A 26,919-nucleotide genomic window follows, 5' to 3' on the forward strand; every position below is an offset into this window, starting at 1 on the left:
CACACACACAGGCAGACAGAAGGAGCAGAGACAGAAAGAAAGATGAGAGATACATGGAGAGAAAGATCAGAAACAGAGAGAAAGACGAGACACACACACACACAGACAGGAGGATCAGAGACAGAAAGAAAGATGAGAGACATACACGGAGAGAAAGATCAGACAGAGGGAAAGATGAGACACACACAGACAGACAGGAGGAGCAGAGACAGAAAGAAAGATGAGAGATACACGGAGAGAAAGATCAGAAACAGAGAGAAAGACGAGACACACACACACACAGACAGGAGGATCAGAGACAGAAAGAACGATGAGAGGCATACACGGAGAGAAAGATCAGAGACGGAAAGATGAGACACACACACACAGACAGGAGGATCAGAGACAGAAAGAAAGATGAGAGACGTACACGGAGAGAAAGATTAGAGGCAGAGGTAAAGATGAGACGCACACACACAGACAGACAGGAGGATCAGAGACAGAAAGAAAGGTGAGAGACATACACGGAGAGAAAGATCAGAGACAGAGGGAAAGATGAGACACACACACACAGACAGACAGGAGGATCAGAGACAGAAAGAAAGATGAGAGATACATGGAGAGAAAGATCAGAGAAGAGAGAAAGACCAGACAGACATATCAGAGACACACAGAGAGAAGGATTGGAGACAAAAAATGAGATGATCAGAGACAGAGGGAAAGGTGAGAGACACACACAGATAGGAGAATCAGAGACAGAAAGAAAGATGAGAGACATGCACAGAGACAGAGAGATCAGCGACAGAAAGATGAGAGACAGAAAGATCGGAGACAAAGAGAAAGATGAGACAGACAGAGAGAAAGAAAGATCGGGGACACAGAGACAGAGAGAAAGTTTGGAGACACAGAAAGATCAGAGACATGCACAGAGACAGAGGGAAAGATGAGAGACACAGGAGAATCAGAGACAGAAAGAAAGATGAGGGACATACACAGAGACAGAGAGAGATCAGCAACAGAAAGATCGGAGACAAAGAGAAAGATGAGACAGAGAGAAAGAAAGATCAAAGACAGAAAGATCAGGGGGACACACACAGACAGAGAGAAAGTTCAGAGACACAGAAAGATCAGATACACACAGAGACAAAGAGAAAGATCGGAAACACACAGAGAAAGATGAGAGACACACAACACAGAGACAGAAGGCTGAGACACACAAAGACAGAAAGATGAGAGACAGAAAGATGAGAGACACACGGAGACAGAAAGAGAATGACGAGAGATGGAGACAAGAAAGATGAGAGACAGACAGAAAATGAGACAGACAAAGATGAGAGACACACAGGGGCAAAGAGAAAGACGAGAGAGGGAGACAGAGATGAGAGGCACACAGAGAGACAGGAAGAAAGATGAGAGATAGAGGCAAAGATAAAGATGAGAGACAGAGAGAGGCACGCAGAAAGAAGGATGAAAGAATGAAAAATGAGACAGAGAAAGACGAGATACACAGACAAAAAGACAAGAGATAGAATGATGCGAGATACACAAAGAGAGAGCTGAAACACAGAGACAAAGAGAAAGACAAGACAGAGAGGAAGATGAGTGAGAGACAGAGAGGAAGATGAGAGAGGTACAGAGAGACAGAAAGGAGAGAGACAGAGACAGAAAGGTGAGAGAGACAAAGGCAGAGACAGAGGGAGGGAGTGAGAGAAAGATGAGAGACACACAGAGACAGAGAGAAAGATGAGAGAGGTACATAGAGGAAGGTGAGAGAGAGAAGGATAATAATGATGGTATTTGTTAAACGCTTACTGTGTAAAGCACCGTTCTAAGAGCTGGGGGGGGGGATATAAGGTGATCAGGTTGTCCCCCATGGGGCTCACAGTCTTAATCCCCATTTACAGATAAGGGAACTGAGGCCCAGAGAAGTGAAGTGACTTGCCCAAAGTCACACAGCTGACAAGTGGCGGGGGTGGGATTAGAACCCATGACCTCTGACTCCCAAGCCCATGCTCTTTCCACTGAGCCACGCTGCTTCTTGGATGAGAAGACAGAGACAGATGAGAGACAGAGATGGATGAGAGACAGAGAAAGATGAGAGACAGAAGGATGAAGGACAAAGAGACAGAGAGAAGGATGAGAGACAGAGGGAAAGGTGAGAGACAGAGAGAAGGATGAGAGACAGAGAAAAGGATGGCAGACAGAAAGATGAGAGACAGAGGATGAGAGACAGAGAAAAGGGTGAGAGAGAGGGAAAGGTGAGAGAGTCAGACAGAAGGATGAGAGACAGGGAAAGATGAGAGGGACAGAAAGGTGAGAAGTACACATACACAGATGCTGCACAGGTAATAATAATAATAATGACATTTATTAAGCGCTTACTATGTGCAAAGCACTGTTCTAACGGTTGGGGAGGCTACAAGGTGATCAGGGTGTCCTACGTGGGGCTCACAGTCTTAATCCCCATTTTACAGATGAGGTAACTGAGGCCCAGAGTAGTGAAGCGACTTGCCCAAAGTCATACAGCTGACAACTGGCAGAGCCGGGATTTGAACCCATGAACTCTGACTCCAAAGCCCGGGCTCTTTCCACTGAGCCACGCTGCTTCTCTATAGGTAGAGACAGAGGGAAGGAGAGAGAGAGAGAGAGAGCGGTGGAGCATATTCCCAGCCTCGCACCTGGCCGGTGACGGGGCGGTCAGAGCAAATCGGCACCCCGCAGGCCGGGGCATGCTCCTGGGGGTCCGGGGTCCAGGCGGACTCCGAGTCCTCCGTCCAACCTGCTCTGCCTGTCCCCTTTGTTCCCTGATGGAGAAGGAGGAGGAGGAGGAGGAGAAAGGCTCGGAAGCTGCGGGCCCAGCCCGCTCACTTTCCTGCTTTGGCTCTGATAAGCGCTCGTGTGAGAAGCATTGTGCCTCAGTGGCCAGAACCCGAGCTTGGGAGTCAGAGGTCGTGGGTTCTAATCCCGGCTCCGCCACTGATCAGCTGGGTGACTTTGGGCCAGTCACTTCCCTGGGCCTCAGTGACCTCATCTGGAAAATGGGGATGGAGACTGTGGGCCCCACGTGGGGGAATCCGATAACCTTGTAGCTCCCCCAGTGCTTAGGACAGGGCTTGGCACATAGTAAACACTTAACAGAGAACCAGTGTGGCTCGGTGGAAAGAGCCTGGGCTTGGGAGTCAGAGGTCGTGGGTTCTAATCCTGGCTCCGCCACTGATCAGCTGGGTGACTTTGGGCCAGTCATTTCCCTGGGCTTCAGTGACCTCATCTGGAAAATGGGGATGGAGACTGTGAGCCTCACCTGGGACAATCTGATGACCTTGTGTCTACCCCAGTGCTTAGAACAGGGCTGGCACTTTGTGCCTCAGCTACCTCATCTGTAAAATGGGGTTGAAGACTGAGCCTCCGCCCCCCACCCCCACCCCCCCGGGACAATCTGATAACCTTGTATTTCCCCCAGCACTTAGAACAGGGCTTGGCACATAGTAAGTGCTTAATAGAGAAGCAGCATGGCTTAGTGGAAAGAGCCCGGGCTTGGGAGTCTGGGGTCATGGGTTCTAATGCCGCCTCCGCCGCATCAGCTGGGTGACTTTGGGCCTGTCACTTTAATTCATTCATTCATTCACTCTTATTTATCGAGCACTTATAATAATAAGTATGATGGTGGCATTTGTTAAGCTCTGTGCAAAGCACTATTCTAAGCACTGGGGAGGATACAAGGTGATCAGGTTGTCCCACGTGGGGCACAGTCTTAATCCCCATTTTACAGATGAGGGAACTGAGGCCCAGTGAAGTGAAGTGACTTGCCCAAAGTCACACAGCTGAGAAGTGACAGAGTCGGGATTTGAATCCATGACTTCTGACCCCCAAGCCCAGGCTCTTTCCACTGAGCCACGCTGCTTCTCTAACTTGTCTAACTTACGGTTTGCAGTGTTCAGAGCCATGGACTAAGCGCTTTGTGCCTCAGCCACCTCATCTGTAAAATGGGGATGAAGACTGAGCCCTCCCAAGATAATCTGGTAACCTTGTATCTCCCCCGGCGCTTAGAACAGGGCTTGGCACATAGTGAGCGCTTAACAAAGAAGCAGTGTGGCTTAAGGGCAAGAGCCCAGGCTTGGGAGTCAGAGGTCATGGATTCTAATGCCGCCTCTGCCACTTATCAACCGGGAGACCTTGGGCCAGTCACTTTCATTCATTCATTCGTGTATTTATTGAGCGCTTTCTGTATGCTTAACACTGGACTAAGTGCTTTGTGCCTCAGCTACCTTTTCTGTAAAATTAGGATAAAGATAGAGCCCCACCTGGGACAATCTGATAACTTTGTATCTCCCCCAGCACTTAGAACAGGGCTTGGCACATAGTAAGTACTTAAATACCATCATTATTATTAATATTATCATTAATATTGATAATATATTATAATAAAATAGTAATATTAATAGTAACTTCTCTGGGCCTCAGTTACCTCATCTGTAAAATGGAGATTAATCAATTAATCAATCGTATTTTTTGAGCGCTTATTGTGTGCAGAACACTGTACTAAGCGCTTGGGAAATACAAGTTGGCAACATATAGAGACAGTCCCTACCCAACAGTGGGCTCACAGTCTAGAAGGGGGAGACAGAGAACAAAACCAAACATATTAACAAAATAAAATAGAATAGATATGTACAAGTAAAATAAATAAATAGAGTAATAAATATGTACAAACATATATACATATCTACAGGTGCTGTGGGGAAGAGAAGGAGGAAAGATGGGGGGGATGGAGAGGGGGACAAGGGGGAGGGGAAGGAGGGGGCTCAGTCTGGGAAGGCCTCCTGGAGGAGGTGAGCTCTCAGTAGGGCCTTGAAGGGAGGAAGAGAGCTAGCTTAGCGGATGTTGGGAGGGAGGGCATTCCAGGCCAGGGGGAGGACATGGGCCGGGGGTTGACAGTGGGACAGGCGAGAACGAGGCACGGTGAGGAGATTAGCGGCAGAGGAGCGGAGGGTGCGGGCTGGGCTGGAGAAGGAGAGAAGGGAGGTGAGGTAGGAGGGGGCGAGGTGATGGACAGCCTTGAAGCTCAGGGTGAGGAGTTTCTGCCTGATGCGCAGATTGATTGGTAGCCACTGGAGATTTTTGAGGAGGGGGAGTAACATGCCCAGAAAGTTTCTGGACAAAGACAATCTGGGCAGCGGCATGAAGTATGGATTGAAGTGGGGAGAGACACGAGGATGGGAGATCAGAGAGGACGCTGATGCAGTGGTCCAGACGGGATAAGATGAGAGCTTGAACGAGCATGGTAGTGGTTTGGCTGGAGAGGAAAGGGCGGATCTTGGCAATGTTGCGGAGCTGAGACCAGCAGGTTTTGGTGACGGCTTGGATGTGAGGGGTGGGTGAATGAGAGAGCGGAGTCGAGGATGACACCAAGGTTGCGGGCTTGTGAGACGGGAAGGATGGTAGTGCCGTCAACAGTGATGGGAAAGTCAGGGAGAGGACAAGGTTTGGGAGGGAAGACAAGGAGCTCAGTCTTCGACATGTTGAGTCTTAGGTGGCGGGCAGACATCCAGATGGAGATGTCCTGGAGGCAGGAGGAGATGCGAGCCTGGAGGGAGGGGGAGAGAGCAGGGGCAGAGATGTAGATCTGGGTGTCATCAGCGTAGAGATGATAGTTGAAGCCGTGGGAGCGAATGAGGTCACCAAGGGAGTGAGTGTAGATGGAGAATAGAAGGGGACCAAGAACTGAACCTTGGGGAACCCCCACAGTAAGGGGATTGGAGGGGGAGGAGGAGCCTGCAAAAGAGACTAAGAATGAACGACCGGAGAGATAAGAGGAGAACCAGGAGAGGATGGAGTCTGTGAAGCCAAGGTCAGATAGCGTGTTGAGGAGAAGGGGGTGGTCCACAGTGTCGAAGGCAGCTGAGAGGTCGAGGAGGATTAGGACAGAATATGAGCCGTTGGATTTGGCAAGCAGGAGGTCATTGGTGACCTTTGAGAGGGCAGTTTCCGTGGAATGTAGGGGACGGAAGCCAGACTGGAGGGGGTCGAGGAGAGAGTTGGTGTTGAGGAATTCGAGGCAGCGCGTGTAGATGACTCGTTCAAGGAGTTTGGAAAGGAATGGTAGGAGGGATATGGGGCGATAACTAGAAGGTGAGGTGGGGTCAAGAGAGGGTTTTTTTAGGAACGGAGAGACATGGGCATGTTTGAAGGCAGAGGGGAAGGAACCAGTGGAGATTGAGCGGTTGAAGATGGAAGTTAAGGAGGGGAGAAGGGACGGAGCAAGAGATTTCATGAGATGAGAGGGAATGGGGTCAGAAGCACAGGTGGCCAGAGTAGCACTTGAGAGGAGGGAGGAGAGCTCCTCTGAAGATACTGCTGGGAAGGATGGGAGAGTAGCAGAGAGAGTTGAGAGCCGGGGGGTTGGAGAAGTGGGGGGAGTGACTTTGGGGAGGTTGGACCTGATGGATTTAATTTTATTAATGAAGTAGGAGGCCAGATCATTGGGGGTGAGGGAAGGAGGAGGGGGAGGAGATTAAGACTTTTAGGCCCAAGTGGGACAATCTGATTACCCTTGTATCTATCCCAGCGCTTAGAACAGTGCTTGGCACATAGTAAGTGCTTAACAAATACCATTATTATTATTATTGTTATTATTATTATTGATCCAAAAGCATCAAGGCACCCGGCGGGATTTCCTGGTCATCTAGCTTTCTAGGGGAAAACCAGCTCTGGGCGGAGATATCGACTTTCCCCTGTTACTAGGGAGTGAGTCGGCATTCAGGTGCAATCAGAATATCAGTAATGTTGGGTAATAATAATGATGGTATTTGTTAAGCACTTACTATGTGTCAAGCACTGTTCTAAGCGCTGGAAAAGACGTTCCCAACCCAAACTGTTCGACCGTAATCAACACACCGCAAATAATAGTAATAATGCCAGGCACTGTACTAAGCACTGGGGTGGATACAAGCAAAGCATGTTGGACACAGTTCCTGTCCCACGTGGGACTCCCAGTCTCAATCCCATTTTACAGATGAGGTAACCAAGGCAAGGAGAAGTGAAGTGGCTTGCCCAAGGTCACAAAGCAAGCAAGGGGCGGTGCTGGGATTAGAACCCATGACCTTCCGCCCCCCGGGCCCATGTTCTAGCCACTATACCATCCTGGGAGTCACTGGTGCCAATGCACAGACCTTGTTTGTGGGTAGTCAGTCATAGATTCCTTCATTCCTTCGTATTTATTGAGCACTTACTGTGTGCAGTACACTAAGCGTTTGGGAGAGTACAATACAAATAGAAGCAGTGTAGCCTAGTGGATAGACTTCGTGCCTGGGAGTCAGAAGGTCATCAGTTCTAATTCCGGTTCCACCAATTGTCTGCTGTGTGACCCTGGGCAAGTCACTTCACTTCTCTGGGCCTCAGTTATTTCATCTGTAGAATGAGGATTAAGACTGTGAGCCCCCAGAGGGACAGAGATGTGTCCAACCTGATTACCTTGTATCTACCCCCGGGATTAGAACAGTGCTTAGCACATAATAAGCACTTAACAAATACCATCATTATTATTATTATTACTACAACAACATTACAGACCCATGCCCTGCCCACAGTGAGCTTACCTTCTGAAAGGGCAGATGGACATTAATATCAATAAATTACAGATCTGTACAAATCTGTACTTTTCAGTCGTGTTGAAGGAGGGGTTAGAGGAAGGAGAGGGAAGTGTTGGGAGGGAATGATGTAGTCTAACATATATTTTATGCCGGTCTTTTAAGTACATAGAATGATTGTCTAAATGTTAAGCCAAATTGCAGACACCGAACTCCCGATCTGAAGCGTTGAATTACGGCAGCTTTCTTCCACTCTCAAATAGATATTTGCATAAGCAACTCCTCCAAACCATTCAAGACCACAGACGATTTACATTTTGCAATGTTGATTTATTCGCTTAATAAATTCTCAATTCCATTCTGCGTACCTGTGTGCAGTGTCGGGCTAGAAAGAATGGTGCTTAGTGGATGAGGGAGGGAAGGGTGTTTGCATAAAGACACACCCATGTAATGTATTGCTCCCCGAGGAGCAATTTTCTCCGAAAATCGGTTGCTTTTATTCCACCTCAAGACCTAAGTAGTAACATATCCACCTCACAGACATAGACTGTGAGCTCCGGGTGAAACCGGGAATGTGCCCACCCTAATTACCTTGCTCTTGCTGGGTTTTTTTCAGTGGTATTTGTTAAGCATCTACTGGATGTCAGTAATGCTGGGGTAGATACAAGCTCATCATGTTGGATACAGTCCATGTCCCACATGGGGCTCTTAGTATTAAGTCCCGTTTTACAGATGAGGTAACTAAGCCATAGGGAAGTTCAGTGACTTGCCTGAGGTCACACAGCAGACAAACGGCAGAGTCAAGATTAGAACCCAAATCCTCCCGCTAGACTGTAAACTCATTGTGGGCAGGGAATGTGTCTGTTAACTCCAATGTACTCTCCCAAGAACTTACTTAGTACTGTGGTCTGCATCATAGTAAGTGCTCAATAAATACCATGGCCTGTGCTCTGTCCACTAGGGCATTCTGCTTCTCTACTGCAGCGCTTACTACAGTGCCCAGCACATAGTACCCCATTAACTCCTCCTCAGAACCCAGTGGCTCAAGTACATATGGTGAGAGATTCAAGATATTCTCATCTGGGTTTTTACTCATTCCTTCATTCAGTCGTATTTATTGAGTGCTTACTGTGTGCAGAGCATTGTACTAAGCGCTAGTTATCAGTGTGTCTATGTGAAGTGTGAATGTATATGGATGGATGGATTGCCTATAATAACAATACCTTGAATTTGTGTAGCACTTATATTTTCCCCAAAATACTTTGACATTAGTTATCTCGTTTGGTAGGGAGTGATAGGTATTGTATTAACCCTATTTGATCGAGGAAGCTAAGGAACAGAGGACTTTAGTGATTATCCCAAGGTCCTACAGTAATTCAATGCCATGATGAATGTCTAGACTGTAAGCTCATTATGGGAAGGGAACTTGTCTGCTAATTCTGTTGTCCTGTAATAATAATAATAATAAATAATAATAATAATGGTGATTGTTAAGCGCTTTCTATGTGCCAGCACCATTCTAAGCACGGGGGGGTAGATACAAGGTAATTAAGTTGTCCCACGTGGAGCTCATAGTCTGAATCCCCATTTTACAGATGAGGAAATTGAGAACAGAGAAGTGAAGTGACTTGCCCAGTCACACAGCTGATAAGTGGCAGAGCCTGGATTAGGACCCATGTCCTCTGACTCCCAAGCCTGGACTCTTTCCACTAAGCCATGCTGCTTCTTTACTCTCCTAAGTGCTTAGTATAGTACAGTGCACATAGTAAGCACTCAATAAATACAATGGATGGAATGATAATGACTGGAACCCAGACCTCCCAGCTCCATGCTCCTTCCATTAGACCGTACTACCTGTATGGCCTCCCCCTATCTGTAATTTATTATGTCTGCCTACCCCTGTAGACTGTAAACTCCTTGTGGGTAGGGACAACTCTACTAACTCTATACTGTACTTTCTTTCCCAAGCTGGTACGGGGCTCGTACACAGTAAGTATGAGTAAAATACCATTGATTGATTGTTTGATTACGTCTCTATAATTATAGAATTCCCTTTGTCAATGCACACTATGGGTGGATTGCCCCTTAAGCTGCCTCGATCAATATTTCATTCACATTTCACAGCCATTTTCAGGCTGTCGTGGTCTCTGGTAGAGAATGCTCACATCTGGAAGTCAGGAGAGCTGGCTTCTGGTCACAGCTCGGCTTTTGGGCTGTGCAGTGACCTGGGGCAAGGCTTCTCAGCCTCTCTGGACCTCGGTGTCCTCACCTGTAAAATGAGGACCAATCCCTGCCCCGTCTCTACCTCCCAGGAATGTGATGAGGATAAAATGAGATCCATCAACCAGTTAATGCTCAGTGTTCAGGTTTTCGATATCTGGTGAGAACCGGACAGAATGTCGACTAAAACAGTCCATAAGCCGTACTCCACGTGACGCACCCCCAGAAAATATGAAGCCTCTGCATGTCTTGCCCTCTCAGTAGCCTACAAGTAGAAATAGGTGACAAAGGTCGAATTCTCCTTAACTGATCACGGAGGAATCCAGCCATCCGGTTGGCTCAGCGCCCCTGTTCTGAATCGATCACGGGCAAACTTGGCTATGTGGGGGGCAAGTTGCATGCATTACTTTTTCCTGCTCTGCTTGCTGTTGCCCCAGCTAGTTTTCCAGCGGTAATTTCTTGGGTATCCTGCTGTGCTCCACCCTGCAGGCGCATTCCATAACAAGGGGCGTTGGTGGGGGGAGGCCATCATCAGCCCTCATCTCTCCAAGCAGGCCAGACTACAGATCCCGTTTGGCCCTTTGATGTTGAATAAGACTCGGAGTGGATGCCACTGGTCAAGGGTCAGATCTCCATCTGGGACAGCCCAGACTTGCTCTGGAGTCCAATAGCATGTCGATAGCACATTCTGCCTGCCGCTTTTCTGAAGTATGTGCTGGCTGACTTGTTCTATTTCTTTGTCTGTCTTGCAGAGTTCTGAGTCTGAACTGCAAGTTTTACCGTAGGAAGAGACGCATTGCTCGCCTTCTGGGTTTGACCAGCCTTTGGGCTGATCCTGTGTCCTTGGTGTGTTGAGGCCACATTTTCAGGAACATTTGGAAGTCAGTTCCTGTCTACAAGGAGCTTACAAGTGAGGAGACAAGACAGACGAAATCGCAAGGCTGGAAGTGCCCTTGGGAGGGTCTTTAATTTGTTTCAACCCCCTGCACTGCCGAACAGGTGACTATGTCTTTTCTCACTTTGCTTTGAAATGAATTTGGGAATCCAGCCCTCAGCACAAAAGACGAACCTTGTTTTTCGTTGGTTCTGAATCATCTGACTCTGGTGGGGGGATTGTCATAAATCCAAGCTTGTCTCGGTTTCAGAGAAGTGGAATTTGCGAAGATTTCCTTCCAAGCTCTTCTGTGGTAATCTGGTTCAGGGTTCATTTCCACTGCTCACTGTCAGAAACCTCTGTCTGATATTTAACCTAATTCCCTGAGCAGCTTTTGACATGCTCCTCACTCATGTGTGTCCAGAAACGTGCGTTGTGCAGTGCAGTGTGACCCAAGGAAAGGTTCGGGTTTGACTCCTCTAAGACAGGGAGGTGGTCCTGAGCTTGGCCGCCAGTATTGTGCTTAGCACGTAGTAAGCATTTATCACCATTACTATTTAATACAAAGTGAGGCGGTGGCCCTTGTGTGAATTGCCTGAATCTTCCCTCTTCAGGTCTTTCTGCTCCCAGGATCTCAGTAGCTCCCTGCCCTCTGTCCCATTGGCACGTTTTGAGGAGCAATTTTTATATAACTTTAAGAGGGATTTAAGCCCCACACAGAGGACATTCTATCAGATCAGAGAATGGTTTTTTTGTTACTATCATTAGGTTTATCCATCACTCAGTGGTATTTATTGAGCACTTATTGTGCGCAGAGCAGTGCATTAAGCAATTGGCAGACTACAGTACATTAGAGTTAGTAGACAGGATCCCTCCCTCAAGTAGCTTACAGTCCATGAGTCTATCAATTCAGGAAAATACTAAGTTTATTTTACATTCATTTCAGTTCCCGTTTTCTGGCATTTTCTAGTTCACATTGATAGAGGAACTAAAAAAACAAGTTGCATTCCTTTGTTCCAGTGTTCAGTTTGATGAAAAAAAAAATCCCAGAAATACCAAAAACAATATTGTGTCTGATTAACATTTTTGGAAAGCATTCTTTCCAAAAAGAATGAGTACTTTCAGTGTATCGGCCCCCTGCCCCCCATCTCCTTAGGGATCCCCATCTTCTCAGCCCGAGGCTATCCTCCTAGATCGTGAGGGTGCAAGAAAAACCTCTGTGCCTTTCATTTCAAAAATGGAAAGCGTTGAGTACTTGGATCTGGACAGCAGTTATCCCAAGCCATTCTCAAGCGTGACTCCTCTCTCATCTCAACCCCTCATTTGCCCCATTTCAGACTTCCCCTCCCTGCTTCCGCACACACTGTCCCCTCAACGTTGAGCCCTGGCCACCCTGAGGGGAAACCTGCCCGAGCTCCTTGTGGGCAGGGAATGTGTCTGTTTATTGTTCAGTTGTACTCTCCCAAGTGCTTAGTACAGTGCTCTGCACACAGTAAGTACTCAATAAATATGATTAAATGAATGAACGAATGACTCTGCCCATTCTTGGATTGTGAAAATGGCTTCCCTTCAGTCAGATTGGGCAGTGGGGTGATGGCAGTGGGTAGGGGAAGCCAGGTGTATCGGCCCCCTGCCCCCCATCTCCTTAGGGATCCCCATCTTCTCAGCCCGAGGCTATCCTCCTAGATCGTGAGGGTGCAAGAAAAACCTCTGTGCCTTTCATTTCAAAAATGGAAAGCGTTTTTTTTTTTTTATTTTACATTCTGGTATATTCATTTTCTGTTTCTTGACTTGCTCTAAAGAGTGCAATCCCCAAAGCCTCTGCATCTCAAAATTTAGATGTTTGCCTACTTGAGTCCTTTTTCTTCCTCCCTGGAGTAAGCCCGACTGAAGATTGTTTTTGCTCCAGTGGCTATAACTCTTCTAAACACAGTGTGTGTAGGGTAGAAGATAGAAATGAGGAAATTGAAAATCGAATTATCTGGAACCGAGTACGGTTATTAAACATATAGGTGGCGGTGCCCAAGTTCACGTAAAATTGAAATTTTTCACTCAGAAGGTCTTTCCCTTTCATTCCCCCTCATGTATGGTCCGTATGTTTGTACTAACATCTCTTTGTTAATAGGTGTAGACGTATGTGTGTGTGTACACGCTCACATATGTGTACCTGGGCAGTGTAAAGGAGATTGTGAGATCCTTAGGGCAGGGATCTTGCCTACCAACTCTGTTGTACTTTCCCAAGTGCTTAGTACAATGCTCTGCCCACAGTAAGGTACTTGATATATATATCACTGATTGATTGCCTCATTTCCCTGAGTAGATTTTTGCCTTGATTTTTCAAAAGCATGAACTGCTCACTGGAAATAAAAGAAGTCTTTTTTCAAGCTGTGTTAAAGGTTTGCAAACCAGTGGGGTTCCATTAATCGTGTAATTTGGTCATTTAATTCACTGCTCCTAGTGATTTGGAAGAGTTACTATGGTTTCCAGAAAGATCTTACTCCCAAAGCTCAAATTCCCTTCTAGACTTCCAGGGTCACAGACGTTGAGCAGAGAACTCGACACCAGGAAAACGTTTTATTTTGGAAGGATCCGATATGTCCCCAGGCAGGTTGGGTTTGATATCTGTAATTTATTTATTTACATTAATGTCTGCCTCCCCGCCAGACTGTGGGAGAACTAGACTGTGAGCTCACTGTGTGCAGAGAATGTGCCTGTTTATTATTATATTGTACTCTCCCAAGTGTTTAGTACAGTGCTTTGCACACAGTAAGCATTCAGTAAATAGACTGAATAATAATTATAATGATAGCATTTATTAAGCACTTACTGTGTGCAAAGCACTGTTCTAAGCACTGGGGTGGTTACAAGGTGATCAGGTTGTCCCACGGGGGGCTCACAGTCTTAATCCCCATTTTACGGATGAGGTAACTGAGGCATTAGAGAAATTAAGTGACTTGCCCAAAGTCATCCAGTTGACAGTTGGCGGAGCCGGGATTTGAACCCATGACCACTGACTCCAAAGCCTGGGCTCTTTCCACTGAGCCACGCTGCTTCTCTATGAATGAATGAATGAATGAATATGCATGGCAGGAGCGTTCTGAGAATTGCAGAAGCTCAGCTAAATGTGTCATGGGGTGACAAATCTCTGACTTTTCCAAACTAACTCTGAGCAGCGCTTTAATCTTTGAGCCTGGGTAATCCAGCAGTCCTGCCTTTTCATTCTCCACACATGGGGTCTGGGCAGGAGAGGGAGGAGAGGGGAATGTCAGGAGGGGAGAAAAATTCAGATTTCCTGCCGCCCTGGTGTGCTCCAGGCTGTGGACAGTGCTCAGGGAAAGCAATAGGAGAGAGCAGTAGCTTTCAGAGTAACTGTCAGTTCACTGACAGTCTTCACCATTCCGTTGCTTATAACTTGACCTGCTTCCTGGTAGAGACCTTATCTTTGTAATCCTCTCAGAATCCGTGAAAACAGCCATCATTCTCTTTTTTTTATAGATGGCAACGTAGAGGCCCAAAGACTCTAAGGCCCAATGCTGCACAACCAGGAACAGAACCCTGACCTATCGATGGCTAGATGTGGGAGCTCCTCTATTTTTTTATGGTATTTGTTAAGTGCTTATTATGTGCCAGGCACTGCACTACACGCTGGGGTAGATACAACGTCATCAGGTTGGACAGTCCCTTTCCCACATGGGGCTCACGTTCTTAATCCCCATTTCACAGATGAGGTACCTGAGACATAGAGAAGTGAAGTGATTTGCCCAAGGTCACGCAGTAGACAAGTGGCAGAGCAGTGATTAGAACCCAGGTCTTTCTGACTCGCAGGCCTGTGCTCTATCCACTAGGCCCGGCTGCTTCCCACATATAATTTACAATTTTCTATTACCAATTTAAAGTTCGTTTCCAAGCCAAGGCCCGGGCTCTATTCAGTAGGTCCTGCTGCTTCCCAAATACAATGTACAATTTTCTATTACATATTTAAAGTTCGTTTCTTAGCCAGATCTGCTTTCTTTTGCCCTTAGTTTAACTTGGCTGAATTAGAAGGGTGTTTTTTTCAGATAAGACTAACAAAAGCCCATTCTCTGTGCACGTGTGGAAGACAGACAGAGAAAAGAAGGAAGAAGAGACATAGTTATGGTCTTGGTCCATGAGGTCAGAAGAGATTAACAATAATAATAATGATTATGGCATTTGTTAAGCGCTTACTGTGTGCTGTTCTAAGCACTGGGGGAGTTACAAGTCAATCAGGTTGTCCCACGTGGGGCTCACAGTCTTCATCCCCATTTTACAGATGAGGTAACTGAAGCACAGAGAAGTCAAGTGACTTGCCCAGAGTCACACAGCTGACTTTGGATCTGGGATTAGAACCCATGACCTCTGACTCCCAAGCCCAGGCACTTTCCACTGAGCCACACTGCTTCTCTAGGAAGACGAGGAAGGCAGGAGGCAGTTCTCCATTAGGCTGGGCATTGGTTGGCCCAATTATGGATGTGAGGAGATTCTGGGACCCTTCTCCCAGACCAGGAGCAGTTTAATAAGGGCTCAAGCTGTAGTGAGGGAGGATGTACTTGTACATATCTATTCTATTTATTTTATTTTGTTAGTATGTTTGGTTTTGTCTCCCCCTTTTAGACTGTGAGCCCACTGTTGGGTAGGGACTTTCTCTATATGTTGCCAATTTGTACTTCCCAAGCGCTTAGTACAGTGCTCTGCACACAGTAAGCGCTCAATAAATACGATTGATGATGATGAGTAAGCGCTCAATAAATACGATTGATGATGATGATGATGATGATCTAAACCAGAGGCAAAAAGGGCGTGAGGGTGGGAGGAGCAAGAAAGTCAGGGTAGAAAGTGGCAGGAAAGTGGCCTTTGATGAGTTAGTGGGTCAGAAAGATGTGACTTGGAGTCTTCTCAGTGGTGCTCAGTCCTTCTAGATTGTAAGCTCACTGTGGGCAAGGAACGTGTCTACCGACTCTGCTGTATTGTATTCTCCCAAGCACTTAGTATAGTACTCTCAATCAGTCAATCAGTTGTATATATTGAACTCTCACTGTGCGCTTGGGAGAGTGCAACCCAACAAAATAGCAAATACATTCCCTGCACAGAATGAGCTTATAGTCTAGAGGGACTGAGCATGATTGAAAGAACTCCAAGTCACAACTGTTGCTCAATAAATACGAGTGATTGAGTGACTGATTTTTCAGAACCTCAGAGATATCAGAGATGTCTCCCCATCTCCCTCTTCTCCCTCCCATTTGTGTCCATCGTATCCTGCTGCCCATCCAGAGTGAAAAGAAAGAACCTGATTTCCTGATCCAAGAATGTCTTCAGAAGCGAACATTCAATCCCCTGTGCTTAGGATGTGCTGCAAACTCTTCAAGAGTAGAGACTCTGGTAGTTCCCTATGGAGCCGAGCTCAATTCTCTTTGTGTGATAGCCAAGGACGTTAAGCAGTGTGGGGTGCACTGGCCACGCTGTTAGTAAAGGGTGAATCCCCCATAATCGAACAGTTCCTGGCACCATCCATGTTAATTTATTTTCACAAGAACTGCAAGCCTCCCTTCCAATATTTAATCATTTTTTTTCCTGACCCTATAACAATGGTAGGTACTACAGGCTGCTTCTCCTTTTTTGTTTATTTGTGTGTTTTCTTAACTACAAAAAGAAGGAGTGTTTATTAGTCAGAAATGGAAGATGTGGAACGTCTAAGGCAGCCAGGAGCCGACTAGGGCCATATAATAAGGAGCAAGTCCATGGAAGGTAATAATAATAAATAATGATGGTATTTGTTTAGTGCTTACTATGTGCAAAACACTGTTACAAGCGCTGGGGGGATACAAGGTGATTAGGTTGTCCCACGAGGGGCTCACAGTCTTAATCCCCATTTTCCAGATGAGATAACTGAGGCACAGAGAAGTTAAGTGACTTGCCCAAAGTCACAGAGCAGACAAGTGGCAGAGCTGGGATTCGAACCCATGACCTCAGATTCCCAAGCCCGTACTCTTTCCACTAAGCCATGCTGCTTCTCGCTTCTGCCAAAATGTATGTTTTTGCCTCACATTCTGGATCGATCCCTGTTATGGACTGAGGAAACAGAGTCTTCCTACAGGGTATAGAGCACAGTGTGGAATCATTTATTCATTCAGTTGTATTTATTGAGCGCTTACTGTGTGCAGCACACTGTACTATGCTCTTGGAAAGTACAATTCAGCAATAGAGACAATCCCTGCCCTTAATAATAATAATAATAATAATGATAGCATTTATTAAGCGCTTACTATGTGCAAAGCACTGTTCTAAGTGCTGGGGAGGTTCCAAGGTGATCAGATTGTCCCACGGGGTGGGGGGGCTCACAGTCTTAATCCTCATTTTACAGATGAGGTAACTGAGGCACTGAGAATAATAATAATAATGGCATTTATTAAGTGCTTACTATGTGAGAAGTTAAGTGACTTGCCCAAAGTCACACAGCTGGCAATTGGCGGAGCCGGGATTTGAACCCATGACCTCTGACTCCAAAACCCTTGTTTTTTCCACTGAGCCATGCTGCTTCTGAGCTTAAAGTCTAGAAGGGGGGAGACAGACATCAAAATAATAGGCATCAATAGCATCAATATAAATGAATATAATTACAGATCTATATACACATCAAAACAAGTAAACAGGCATTAATATAAATAAATAGAATTATAGATATGTACATATCTACCTACCTGCTGTGGGGACATGGGGGTGTAGAGCAAAGGGAGCGAGTCATGGCGGGGGGAGCTGAGGAAAAGAGGGGCTTAGTCTGAGTCGGAAGAAACGGTTTCATGTATGCTCCATGGCATCAGTCAAGGCCCATGAAATCAGTCAAGGTCCTTGAACTACAGCATGAGTTTCCTAAGCATGGGGGCCTCCGAAATGTAACCCCAAGGTTATTGGAAAACCGACTGTACCTGGGAACGGAGCACTACCACACAAAATATCCCGCTGCAGCCTGATTTTGCTTTAGCGTTTTTATTGTTGCATCTTTCCATATGTGTCTGGCACCAGTTTCCTCGCCTCCCTTGATACTTCATCATCATCAATCGTATTCATTGAGCGCTTACTATGTGCAGAGCACTGTACTAAGCGCTTGGGAAGTACAAATTGGCAACATATAGAGACGGTCCCTACCCAACAGTGGGCTCACAGTCTAAAAGGGGGAGACAGAGAACAAAACCAAACATACTAACAAAATAAAATTAATAGAATAGAATAGATACTTAACCTAGCAGCATGAGCGTGGGAGTCGGAGAACCTAGGACCCAGGCCTAGCGGGTGACCCTGAGCAAGTCACTTTACCTTCTCTGTATCTTTTTCTTCATCTATAAAATGGGGATTAAACACCGGTTCTTCCTCCCTCTTAGACTGTAAAAGCCATGTGGGACAGGGACTGTGTTCGACCTGATTAATAATGATGGTATTTGTTAAACCCTTATTATGTGCGAAGCATGGTTCTAAGCGCTGGCGTAGATACAAGGTTTTCAGGTTGTCCCACGTGGAGCTCATAGTCTAAATCTCTTCATAGTCTTAAGCGGCGTGGCTCAGTGGAAAGAGCACGGGCTTGGGAGGCAGAGGTCATGGGTTCTAATCCCGGCTTCACCACTTGTCACCTGTGTGACTTTGGGCAAGTCACTTCACTTCTCTGCACCTCAGTTAATGATGATGGCATTTGTTAAGCGCTTACTATGTGCAAAGCACTGTTCTAAGCACTGGGGAGGATACAAGGTGATCAGGTTGTCCCACCTGGGGCTCACAGGCTTAATCCCCGTTTTAAAGATGAGGTAACTGAGGCTCAGAGAAGTTAAGTGACTTGCCCAAAGTCACACAGCTGACAAGTGGTGGAGCTGGGATTTGAACCCATGACCTCTGACTCCCAAGCCTGTGCTCTTTCCACTGAGCCACGCTGCTTCTCCTCTATAGAAGAATAAGAGCAAGGATGCTACAACAAACTAAGCCAAAATAAACTCCCAGACATTTTGTACAGAAATAAATACTTGTTGCCAAAAATTGAAGGTTTTCTTTGCCATATGATGTGACATTTTCCTCAACATCCCACCAATAAAATTCCAATTCTTACCCATTTTGTGCAAGGTCAATAAGGACTAAATCCTTTTCTAGAGGAACAACCACAGCATACGGCTCTTGAAAATCATTTGGATATGGTAAGACTGTGAACCCCACGTGGGACACCCTGATTACTTTATATCCCCCCCAGTGCTTAGAACAGTGCTTGGCACATAGTAAGTGCCTAACAAATACCATTATTATTAATCCCCATTTTACAGATGAGGTAACTGAGGCACAGAGAAGTTAAGTTCGCTCCCCTCCCCAGGTATCTCTGCTCCCTGACCCCCCTTAACTGGCCCACCCTACTCCAGCTCTTAATAGTTTGTATCTGCTCTCTGTGGCATCATTGTTTGCCAATTCTATTATTGCCATAGCATATTGATTGCTCAACTACACCCTGTGATGCCATCGCCTACTTTTATCATTGCTACTGTTTTATTGCTTCTGCATCTCAATTGTTAACCCCCCACTGTACTGTCACTCGCCCTGCTGACCTCACCATGAACTTTCAGTTCCCTTGCTCCCAACTGCCATTCCCATTCCTCACCTTCCCCTTCCCCTCTCCCACCCAGCTGTTTCCCTCCCTCTCACCCACCAAGACCGCTCCCCCTCACCCCCTACCAAGGATTCCTCTGTACCAGCGCAGGTCCTCTGCTTCTCCCTCCCGACCCCCCCTCCTCCCCTTCTCCCCGCCCCCACCCCATCCCAGTTCTCCTTTCCCATCGCCACCCCCCCTTCCCACTCTCCCCGCCCAGGCCCCCCGCCAACTCATCCCAATCCAAACCCTCCCCACCCCTCGCACCCTTCCCCCTCCCTCCCCACCCTCGACAGCTGATGCCAAGTGTGGCCTCTGGAACCCCCGCTCCGTTTTAAGTAAGATTCCTTTCATCCTGGACCTTTTCCTTTCCAGTTCTCTACTCCTCCTCGCCCTAACTGAAACATGGCTGTCGTCGGACGACACGGTCTCTTCTGCTGCTCTCTGCAGTGCAGGCCTCTTCTTCTCCCACTCCCCCAGACTCACTGGAAAAGGAGGAGGTGTCGGTTTCCTTCTCGCCCCCCAATGTCGCTTTCGCACTATCCCTCCTCCCCCTTCCCTTTCCTTCCCCTCCTTTGAAGCCCACATTATTCGCCTCTACCACCCCCTCCAGATTCTTGTAGCCGTCATCTACCGCCCTCCGGGCCCCACTTCCAACTTCTTTAACGACTTTGACCCCTTCCTCACATTCCTTCTCTCCTTCTCCATGCCCACTCTGATCCTTGGAGACTTCAATATCCACATGGATATCCCTAACGACTCCTCTGCCGCCCGCCTTCTATCTCTCCTTGACGCTGCCAACCTCTTCCTCCACCCCACCTCACCCACTCACCAACTTGGTCATACCCTCGACCTCATCATCTCCTACCGCTGCACTGTGTCCACCCTCACCAACTCTGTGATCCCTCTCTCTGATCATAATCTTCTCACCTGCCTCCTCACTCACACTCCTTTCCCCTGTAAATCCGTATTACTCCCTCACAGAGATCTCCGCTCTCTGGACCCCACCCATCTTTCGGAACGCCTCACACCCCACCTCGCCGCCCTCTCCTCTCTACCCAGTCTTGATGATCAGATTACTGCTCTCAACTCTACCCTTTCTACTCAGCTAGACTCACTTGCTCACCTTTCCCTTCGCCGCTCTCGCACCACTAACCCACAGCCCTGGATCACTGCCACTGTCCGCCTCCTTCGCTCTTATGCTCGAGCTGCCGAACGCTGCTGGCGAAAGTCTAAACACCATGCCAACCTCGTTCACTTCAAGTTTATCCTTTCCTGCCTTAACTCAGCCCTCTCTTCTGCCAGACAAAACTATTTCTCCTCCCTTATTGACACCCATGCCCATCACCCCCGCCAGCTCTTCCGTACATTCAACTCCCTTCTCAGGCCCCCGGTTCCTCCCCCTCCTCCTTCCCTCACCCCCAACGATCTGGCCTCCTACTTCATTAACAAAATTAAATCCATCAGGTCCGACCTCCCCAAAGTCTCTTCCCCCCTTTCTCCAACCCCCCGGCTCTCAACATTCTCTGCTACTCTCCCATCCTTCCCAGCGGTATCCTCAGAGGAACTCTCCTCCCTCCTCTCAAGTGCTACTCCGGCCACCTGTGCTTCTGACCCCATTCCCTCTCATCTTATGAAATCTCTCGCTCCATCCCTTCTCCCCTCCTTAACTTCCATCTTCAACCGCTCACTCTCCACTGGTTCCTTCCCCTCTGCCTTCAAACATGCCCATGTCTCTCCCATCCTAAAAAAACCCTCTCTTGACCCCACCTCACCTTCTAGTTATCGTCCCATATCCCTCCTACCATTCCTTTCCAAACTCCTTGAACGAGTTGTCTACACGCGCTGCCTAGAATTCCTCAACAACAACTCTCTCCTCGACCCCCTCCAGTCTGGCTTCCGTCCCCTTCATTCCACGGAAACTGCGCTCTCAAAGGTCACCAATGACCTCCTGCTTGCCAAATCCAACGGCTCATACTCTGTCCTAATCCTCCTCGACCTCTCAGCTGCCTTTGACACTGTGGACCACCCCCTTCTCCTCAACACGTTATCTGACCTTGGCTTCACAGACTCCCTCCTCTCCTGGTTCTCCTCTTATCTCTCCGGTCGTTCTTTCTCAGTCTCTTTTGCAGGCTCCTCCTCCCCCTCCCATCCTCTTACTGTGGGAGTTCCCCAAGGTTCAGTGCTTGGTCCCCTTCTGTTCTCAATCTACACTCACTCCCTTGGTGACCTCATTCGCTCCCACGGCTTCAACTATCACCTCTACGCTGATGACACCCAGATCTACATCTCTGCCCCTGCTCTCTCCCCCTCCCTCCAGGCTCGCATCTCCTCCTGCCTTCAGGACATCTCCGTCTGGATGTCCGCCCGCCACCTAAAGCTCAACATGTCGAAGACTGAGCTCCTTGTCTTCCCTCCCAAACCTTGTCCTCTCCCTGACTTTCCCATCTCTGTTGACGGCACTACCATCCTTCCCGTCTCACAAGCCCGCAAGCTTGGCGTCATCCTCGACTCCGCTCTCTCATTCACCCCTCACATCCAAGCCGTCACCAAAACCTGCCGGTCTCAGCTCCGCAACATTGCCAAGATCCGCCCTTTCCTCTCCATCCAAACCGCTACCCTGCTAATTCAAGCTCTCATCCTATCCCGTCTGGACTACTGCACTAGCCTTCTCTCTGATCTCCCATCCTCGTGTCTCTCTCCACTTCAATCCATACTTCATGCTGCTGCCCGGATTATCTTTGTCCAGAAACGCTCTGGACATATCACTCCCCTCCTCAAAAACCTCCAATGGCTACCGATCAATCTGCGCATCAGGCAGAAACTCCTCACCCTGGGCTTCAAGGCTGTCCATCACCTCGCCCCCTCCTACCTCACCTCCCTTCTCTCCTTCTACTGCCCAGCCCGCACCCTCCGCTCCTCCACCACTAATCTCCTCACTGTACCTCGCTCTCGCCTGTCCCGCCATCGACCCCCCGGCCCACGTCATCCCCCGGGCCTGGAATGCCCTCCCTCTGCCCATCCGCCAAGCTAGCTCTCTTCCTCCCTTCAAGGCCCTGCTGAGAGCTCACCTCCTCCAGGAGGCCTTCCCAGATTGAGCCCCTTCTTTCCTCTCCCCCTCGTCCCCCTCTCCATCCCCCCCGCCTTACCGCCTTCCCCTCCCCACAGCACCTGTATATATGTATATATGGTTGTACATATTTATTACTCTGTTTATTTATTTATTTATTTATTTTACTTGTACATTTCTATCCTACTTATTTTATTTTGTTGGTATGTTTGGTTCTGTTCTCTGTCTCCCCCTTTTAGACTGTGAGCCCACTATCGGGTAGGGACTGTCTCTATGTGATGCCAATTTGTACTTTCCAAGCGCTTAGTACAGTGCTCTGCACATAGTAAGCGCTCAATAAATACGATTGATTGATTGATTGATTAAGTGACTTGCCCAAAATCACACAGCTGACAGGTGGTGGAGCCGGGATTAGAACCTGTAACCTCTGACTCCCAAGCCCTAGCATCTAACTTGGCACAAAGCAAGCACTTAACAAATATTGTTGTTATCATTATTAATAACAATAATTATTAATTATAATTAGTCACAATACATTGTATATGTTATAATTAAATCACGTATATTATATTATAGTACAATAGTTGTGTGTTAATTATATTACAATTCATTATAATATAATTATATTGTTATTATTAATAATATAATATATTGTTGTCATTAATAATAACAAGAGCAATATTTGTATAATAATATACCATGAGCCCCTTTAGGGCCATGGATCATGTCTACTTTCCACCTGCATATGTTTTCCCAGCACTTAATACAGTGCTGTGCACATAACAGGTGCTTAGTAAATAATAAGCATAATAAGCATAATAGGTGCTTAGAGAAGCAGCATGGCTCAGTGGAAAGAGCGCGGGCTTTGGAGTCAGAGGTCATGGGTTCTAATCCCGACTCCGCCAATTGTCAGCTGTGTGACTTTGGGCAAGTCACTTCACTTCTCTGGGCCTCAATTCCCTCATCTGGAAAATGGGGATTAAGACTGTGAGCCCCCCGTGGGACAACCTGATCACCTTGTAACCTCCCCAGCGCTTAGAACAGTGCTTTGCACATAGTAAGTGCTTAATAAATGCCATAATTATTATTAGTAAATACTACTACTCATACCAATCCACCTTTCGCCACCCCAGCCTGTAACAGAATCAATCAATCAATCGTATTTATTGAGCACTTACTGTATGCAGAGCACTGTACTAAGCGCTTGGGAAGTACAAGTTGGCAACATATAGAAACGATCCCTACCCAACAGTGGGCTTACAGTCTAGAAACAGAAGATATAGGTTTTTACTTCATTGGACTCCCCCTAGACCAGATATTTTAAAACTGTCCTCCTAGGCTCAACGTGCTGTTGGCCCTGGGTCACAGAGAAGTTAAGTGACTTGCCCAGTCAGGGTCACACATTAGAACCTCAGTCATCTGAGGTTAGATAAGCGCTTAGTACAGTGCTCTGCACACAGTAAGCGCTCAATAAGTACGATTGATGATCTGAATCCCAGACTCATGCTGCTTCTGTGGAGAGGTGGAGAGAGGGTCGTTGTGAGCCGGGAAGGTGGCTGTTCTATAGTTACATTGTACTTTCCCAAGTGCTTAGTTCAGTGCTCTGCGCACAATAAGCGCTCAGTAAATACGATTGACTAACTCACCGCACAGGGTGGAGGCAAGTGGAGGCCCTTGAAGCTGGAACAGGAGGCAGAGAACAGAAAGGTGGGGAGGGAGGGCGGCCATTCCTTGGGAAATTGCTTCTCTGTTAGACTGTACTTCGGTGAGGGCAGGGAGTTGTCTGCTAACTGTATCTTACTCTCCCAAGTGCTTAAAATTCCCAGCCCCGCCACTTGTCAGCTGTGTGACTTTGGGCAAGTCACATAACTTCTCAGGGCCTCAGTTACCTCATCTGTAAAATGGGGATTAAGGCAGTGAGCCCCCCGTGGGACAACCTGATCACCTTGTAACCTCCCCAGTGCTTAGAACACTGCTTGGCACGTAGTAAGTGCTTAATAAATGCCATCATTATTATTATTACTATTAGTGGAAAGAGACTAGGAGTCATAAGATCCATGTTCTAAACGTGATTATGCCTTTTGCCTGCCATGTGACCTTGGGCAAGTCACCTCGCTTCTCTGTGGCTCAGTTTCCTAATCTGTAAAATGGAGATTCAGTATCGATTCTCCCTCCTGTTTAGACTGTTAAACTCCATTTGGGAAAGGGACTGTGTCTGACCTGATAAGCTCGTATCTACCCCAGCTCTTAGCACGTTGCTTTCACATAGTAATCACTTAACAGATAGCGCTATTATGATAATAAGTGCTTAGTACAGTGCTCTACATACAGTAAGCGCTCAATAAATATGATTGAATGAATAATGATGATGATGATAGTGCTCTGCGTACAGTAAGCATTCAGTAAATACCATTGCTGATTTGTTCTGCTCCGTCTTCTAGCCTCTCTAGACTGTAAGCTTGTTGTGGGTAGAAAATGTGTCTATTGTTTTACTGTATTCTCCCAAGTGCTTAGTAAAGTGCTTTGCACCCAGTAGGTGCTCAATAAATATGATTGAATGAATTGCCTCCCCCCATGCCATTTAGTCAGTGCAGATATTTAGCCGGGAAAGGTGATTCCTGGATATATCCCACAGCTGAGTTGACATCCCTGCCTACCAGCTACAGCTGCAGTAATGTCTTAGAGTAAGGATGATAGTCCGTTAACTGAGCTCTGGCTCTTTGCTCCTTTGCCACAGGTGGGTGGCGAGCCGGAGGCCAAAATGACTGAGCGCTTCGACTGCCACAACTGTCGGGAGTCCCTCTTTGGCCAGAAGTATATCCTGAGGGAGGAGAATCCCTACTGCGTGACCTGCTTTGAGCGCCTCTATTCCAACACCTGTGAGGAGTGCAAGAAACCCATCGGCTGCGACTGCAAGGTACCGTAGCCTCCCCGCCTTACGCTCGTTGTTGTTGTTGTCAAATACCGTCGAGTCATTTCCGACCCGTGGCGACTCTATGGACACCATCTTCTCCAGAATGTCCTATCTTCATCTGTAGCCATACCGGTATCTAGTTTTCTTGGTAAAAAAATATGGGGGTGGTTTACCATTGCCTTCTTCCATACAGTCAAAACTTAAGTCTCTGCCTTTGTCTTTGATCAACATTTTGATCATTTGACCATCCGCCTTTGACTCTTTCCTATGCCACTGCTGCCCAGCACAGGTGAATCAGTTTTGTCTGACACTTTGGCTTACACCTTTCCATTAATAATAATAATAATAATAATAATGATGGCATTTATTAAGCGCTCACTATGGGCAAAACACTGTTCTAAGCTCTGGGGAGGTTACAAAATGATCAGGTTGTCCCACGGGGGGCTCATAGTCTTCACCCCCATTTTCCAGATGAGGTAACTGAGGCACAGAGAAGTTAAGTGACTTGCCCAAAGTCACACAGGTGACAATTGGCGGAGCCGGGATTTGAACCCATGACCTCTGACTCCAAAGCCCGTGCTCTTTCCAATAATGATGGCATTTATTAAGCGCTTATTATGTGCAAAGCACTGTTCTAAGTGCTGGGGAGGTTACAAGGTGATCACGTTGTCCCACAGGGGGCTCACAGTCTTAATCCCCATTTTACAGAGGAGGGAACTGAGGCCCAGAGAAGTTAAGTGACTTGCCCAAAGTCACAAGTGATGGAGCTGGGATTTGATCCCATGACCTCTGATGCCAAAGCCCGGGCTCTTTCCACTGAGCCACACTGCTTCTCTACAGGTAACCCTGACGAGATAGTACCTCTCAATAGCATAGCTCTAAACTTGATCAGCGTACGCAAACTCTCCTGCCGCGATAAGGTAGGAGCTCCCAAAGTGATGGATTAAGTAGATCAGATTCTGCACCTTCCACCAGGAACTTAGAAAGCTCTGGAAAAATGTGGTCTCGACCTGCAGACTGCCCCATTTCGAAGCCATAAGGAAGGAGCAGGTGGGATAACTGTTTCAGCCCTAGGGGAGGGAAGAGGCCATAAGAACCAAAAAAAGCCACCCACCCTGTCATTCCCGGGTCCAACTAGGGGTCCGTCCATCCCTGGACTGTCTCCCACAGTGGAAGCAGGAAATCTTGGAGGAACCTGTTTGATGGCTGGTCGTGAACTGATGTAGTGCTTTGAAACCTGCAGCGAGGAGTTTCTGTTTGATGCGGAAGTGGACGGGCAACCACTGAAGGGTCTCGAGGAGTGGGGACATTGTGGACAATGTTGTTGGGTTTTTTTTTTCCCAGAAAAATAATCTGGGCAGAAGAGGGAACTGTGGACTGAAGTAGGAAGAGATAAGGGGGCAGGGAGGTCAGTGAGAAAACTGATGCTATAGTTAAGAAGGGAAGCACCTGTATATATATTTGTACAGATTTATTACTCTCACTTGTACATATTTACTATTCTATTTATTTTGTTAATGATGTGCATATAGCTTTAATTCTATTTGTTCTGACGATTTTGACACCTATCTACGTGTTTTGTTTTGTTGTCTGCCTCCCCCTTCTAGACTGTGAGCCCGTTGTTGGGCAGGGACCATCTCTAAG

At 47.2% G+C, this 26,919-nt stretch overlaps 1 protein-coding gene across 2 annotated transcripts in view; it reads left to right on the top strand.

Moving 5' to 3' along the window:
• Positions 1–26,919, top strand: part of FHL2 (four and a half LIM domains 2) — a 122,170-nt gene that overhangs the window by 51,145 nt on the left and 44,106 nt on the right. For both annotated transcript variants that reach the window (XM_038761000.1, XM_038761005.1), the window contains exons 2-3: positions 10,538–10,784; positions 25,099–25,278. In XM_038761000.1, the coding sequence (XP_038616928.1) occupies positions 25,123–25,278 (156 nt within the window). In that variant the 5' untranslated portion in view covers positions 10,538–10,784; positions 25,099–25,122. The remainder of the gene's footprint in view (positions 1–10,537; positions 10,785–25,098; positions 25,279–26,919) is intronic.

This window comes from Tachyglossus aculeatus, chromosome 2 (genome assembly GCF_015852505.1).
Source record: "Tachyglossus aculeatus isolate mTacAcu1 chromosome 2, mTacAcu1.pri, whole genome shotgun sequence".
Classification (NCBI taxonomy): Eukaryota; Metazoa; Chordata; class Mammalia; order Monotremata; family Tachyglossidae; genus Tachyglossus; species Tachyglossus aculeatus.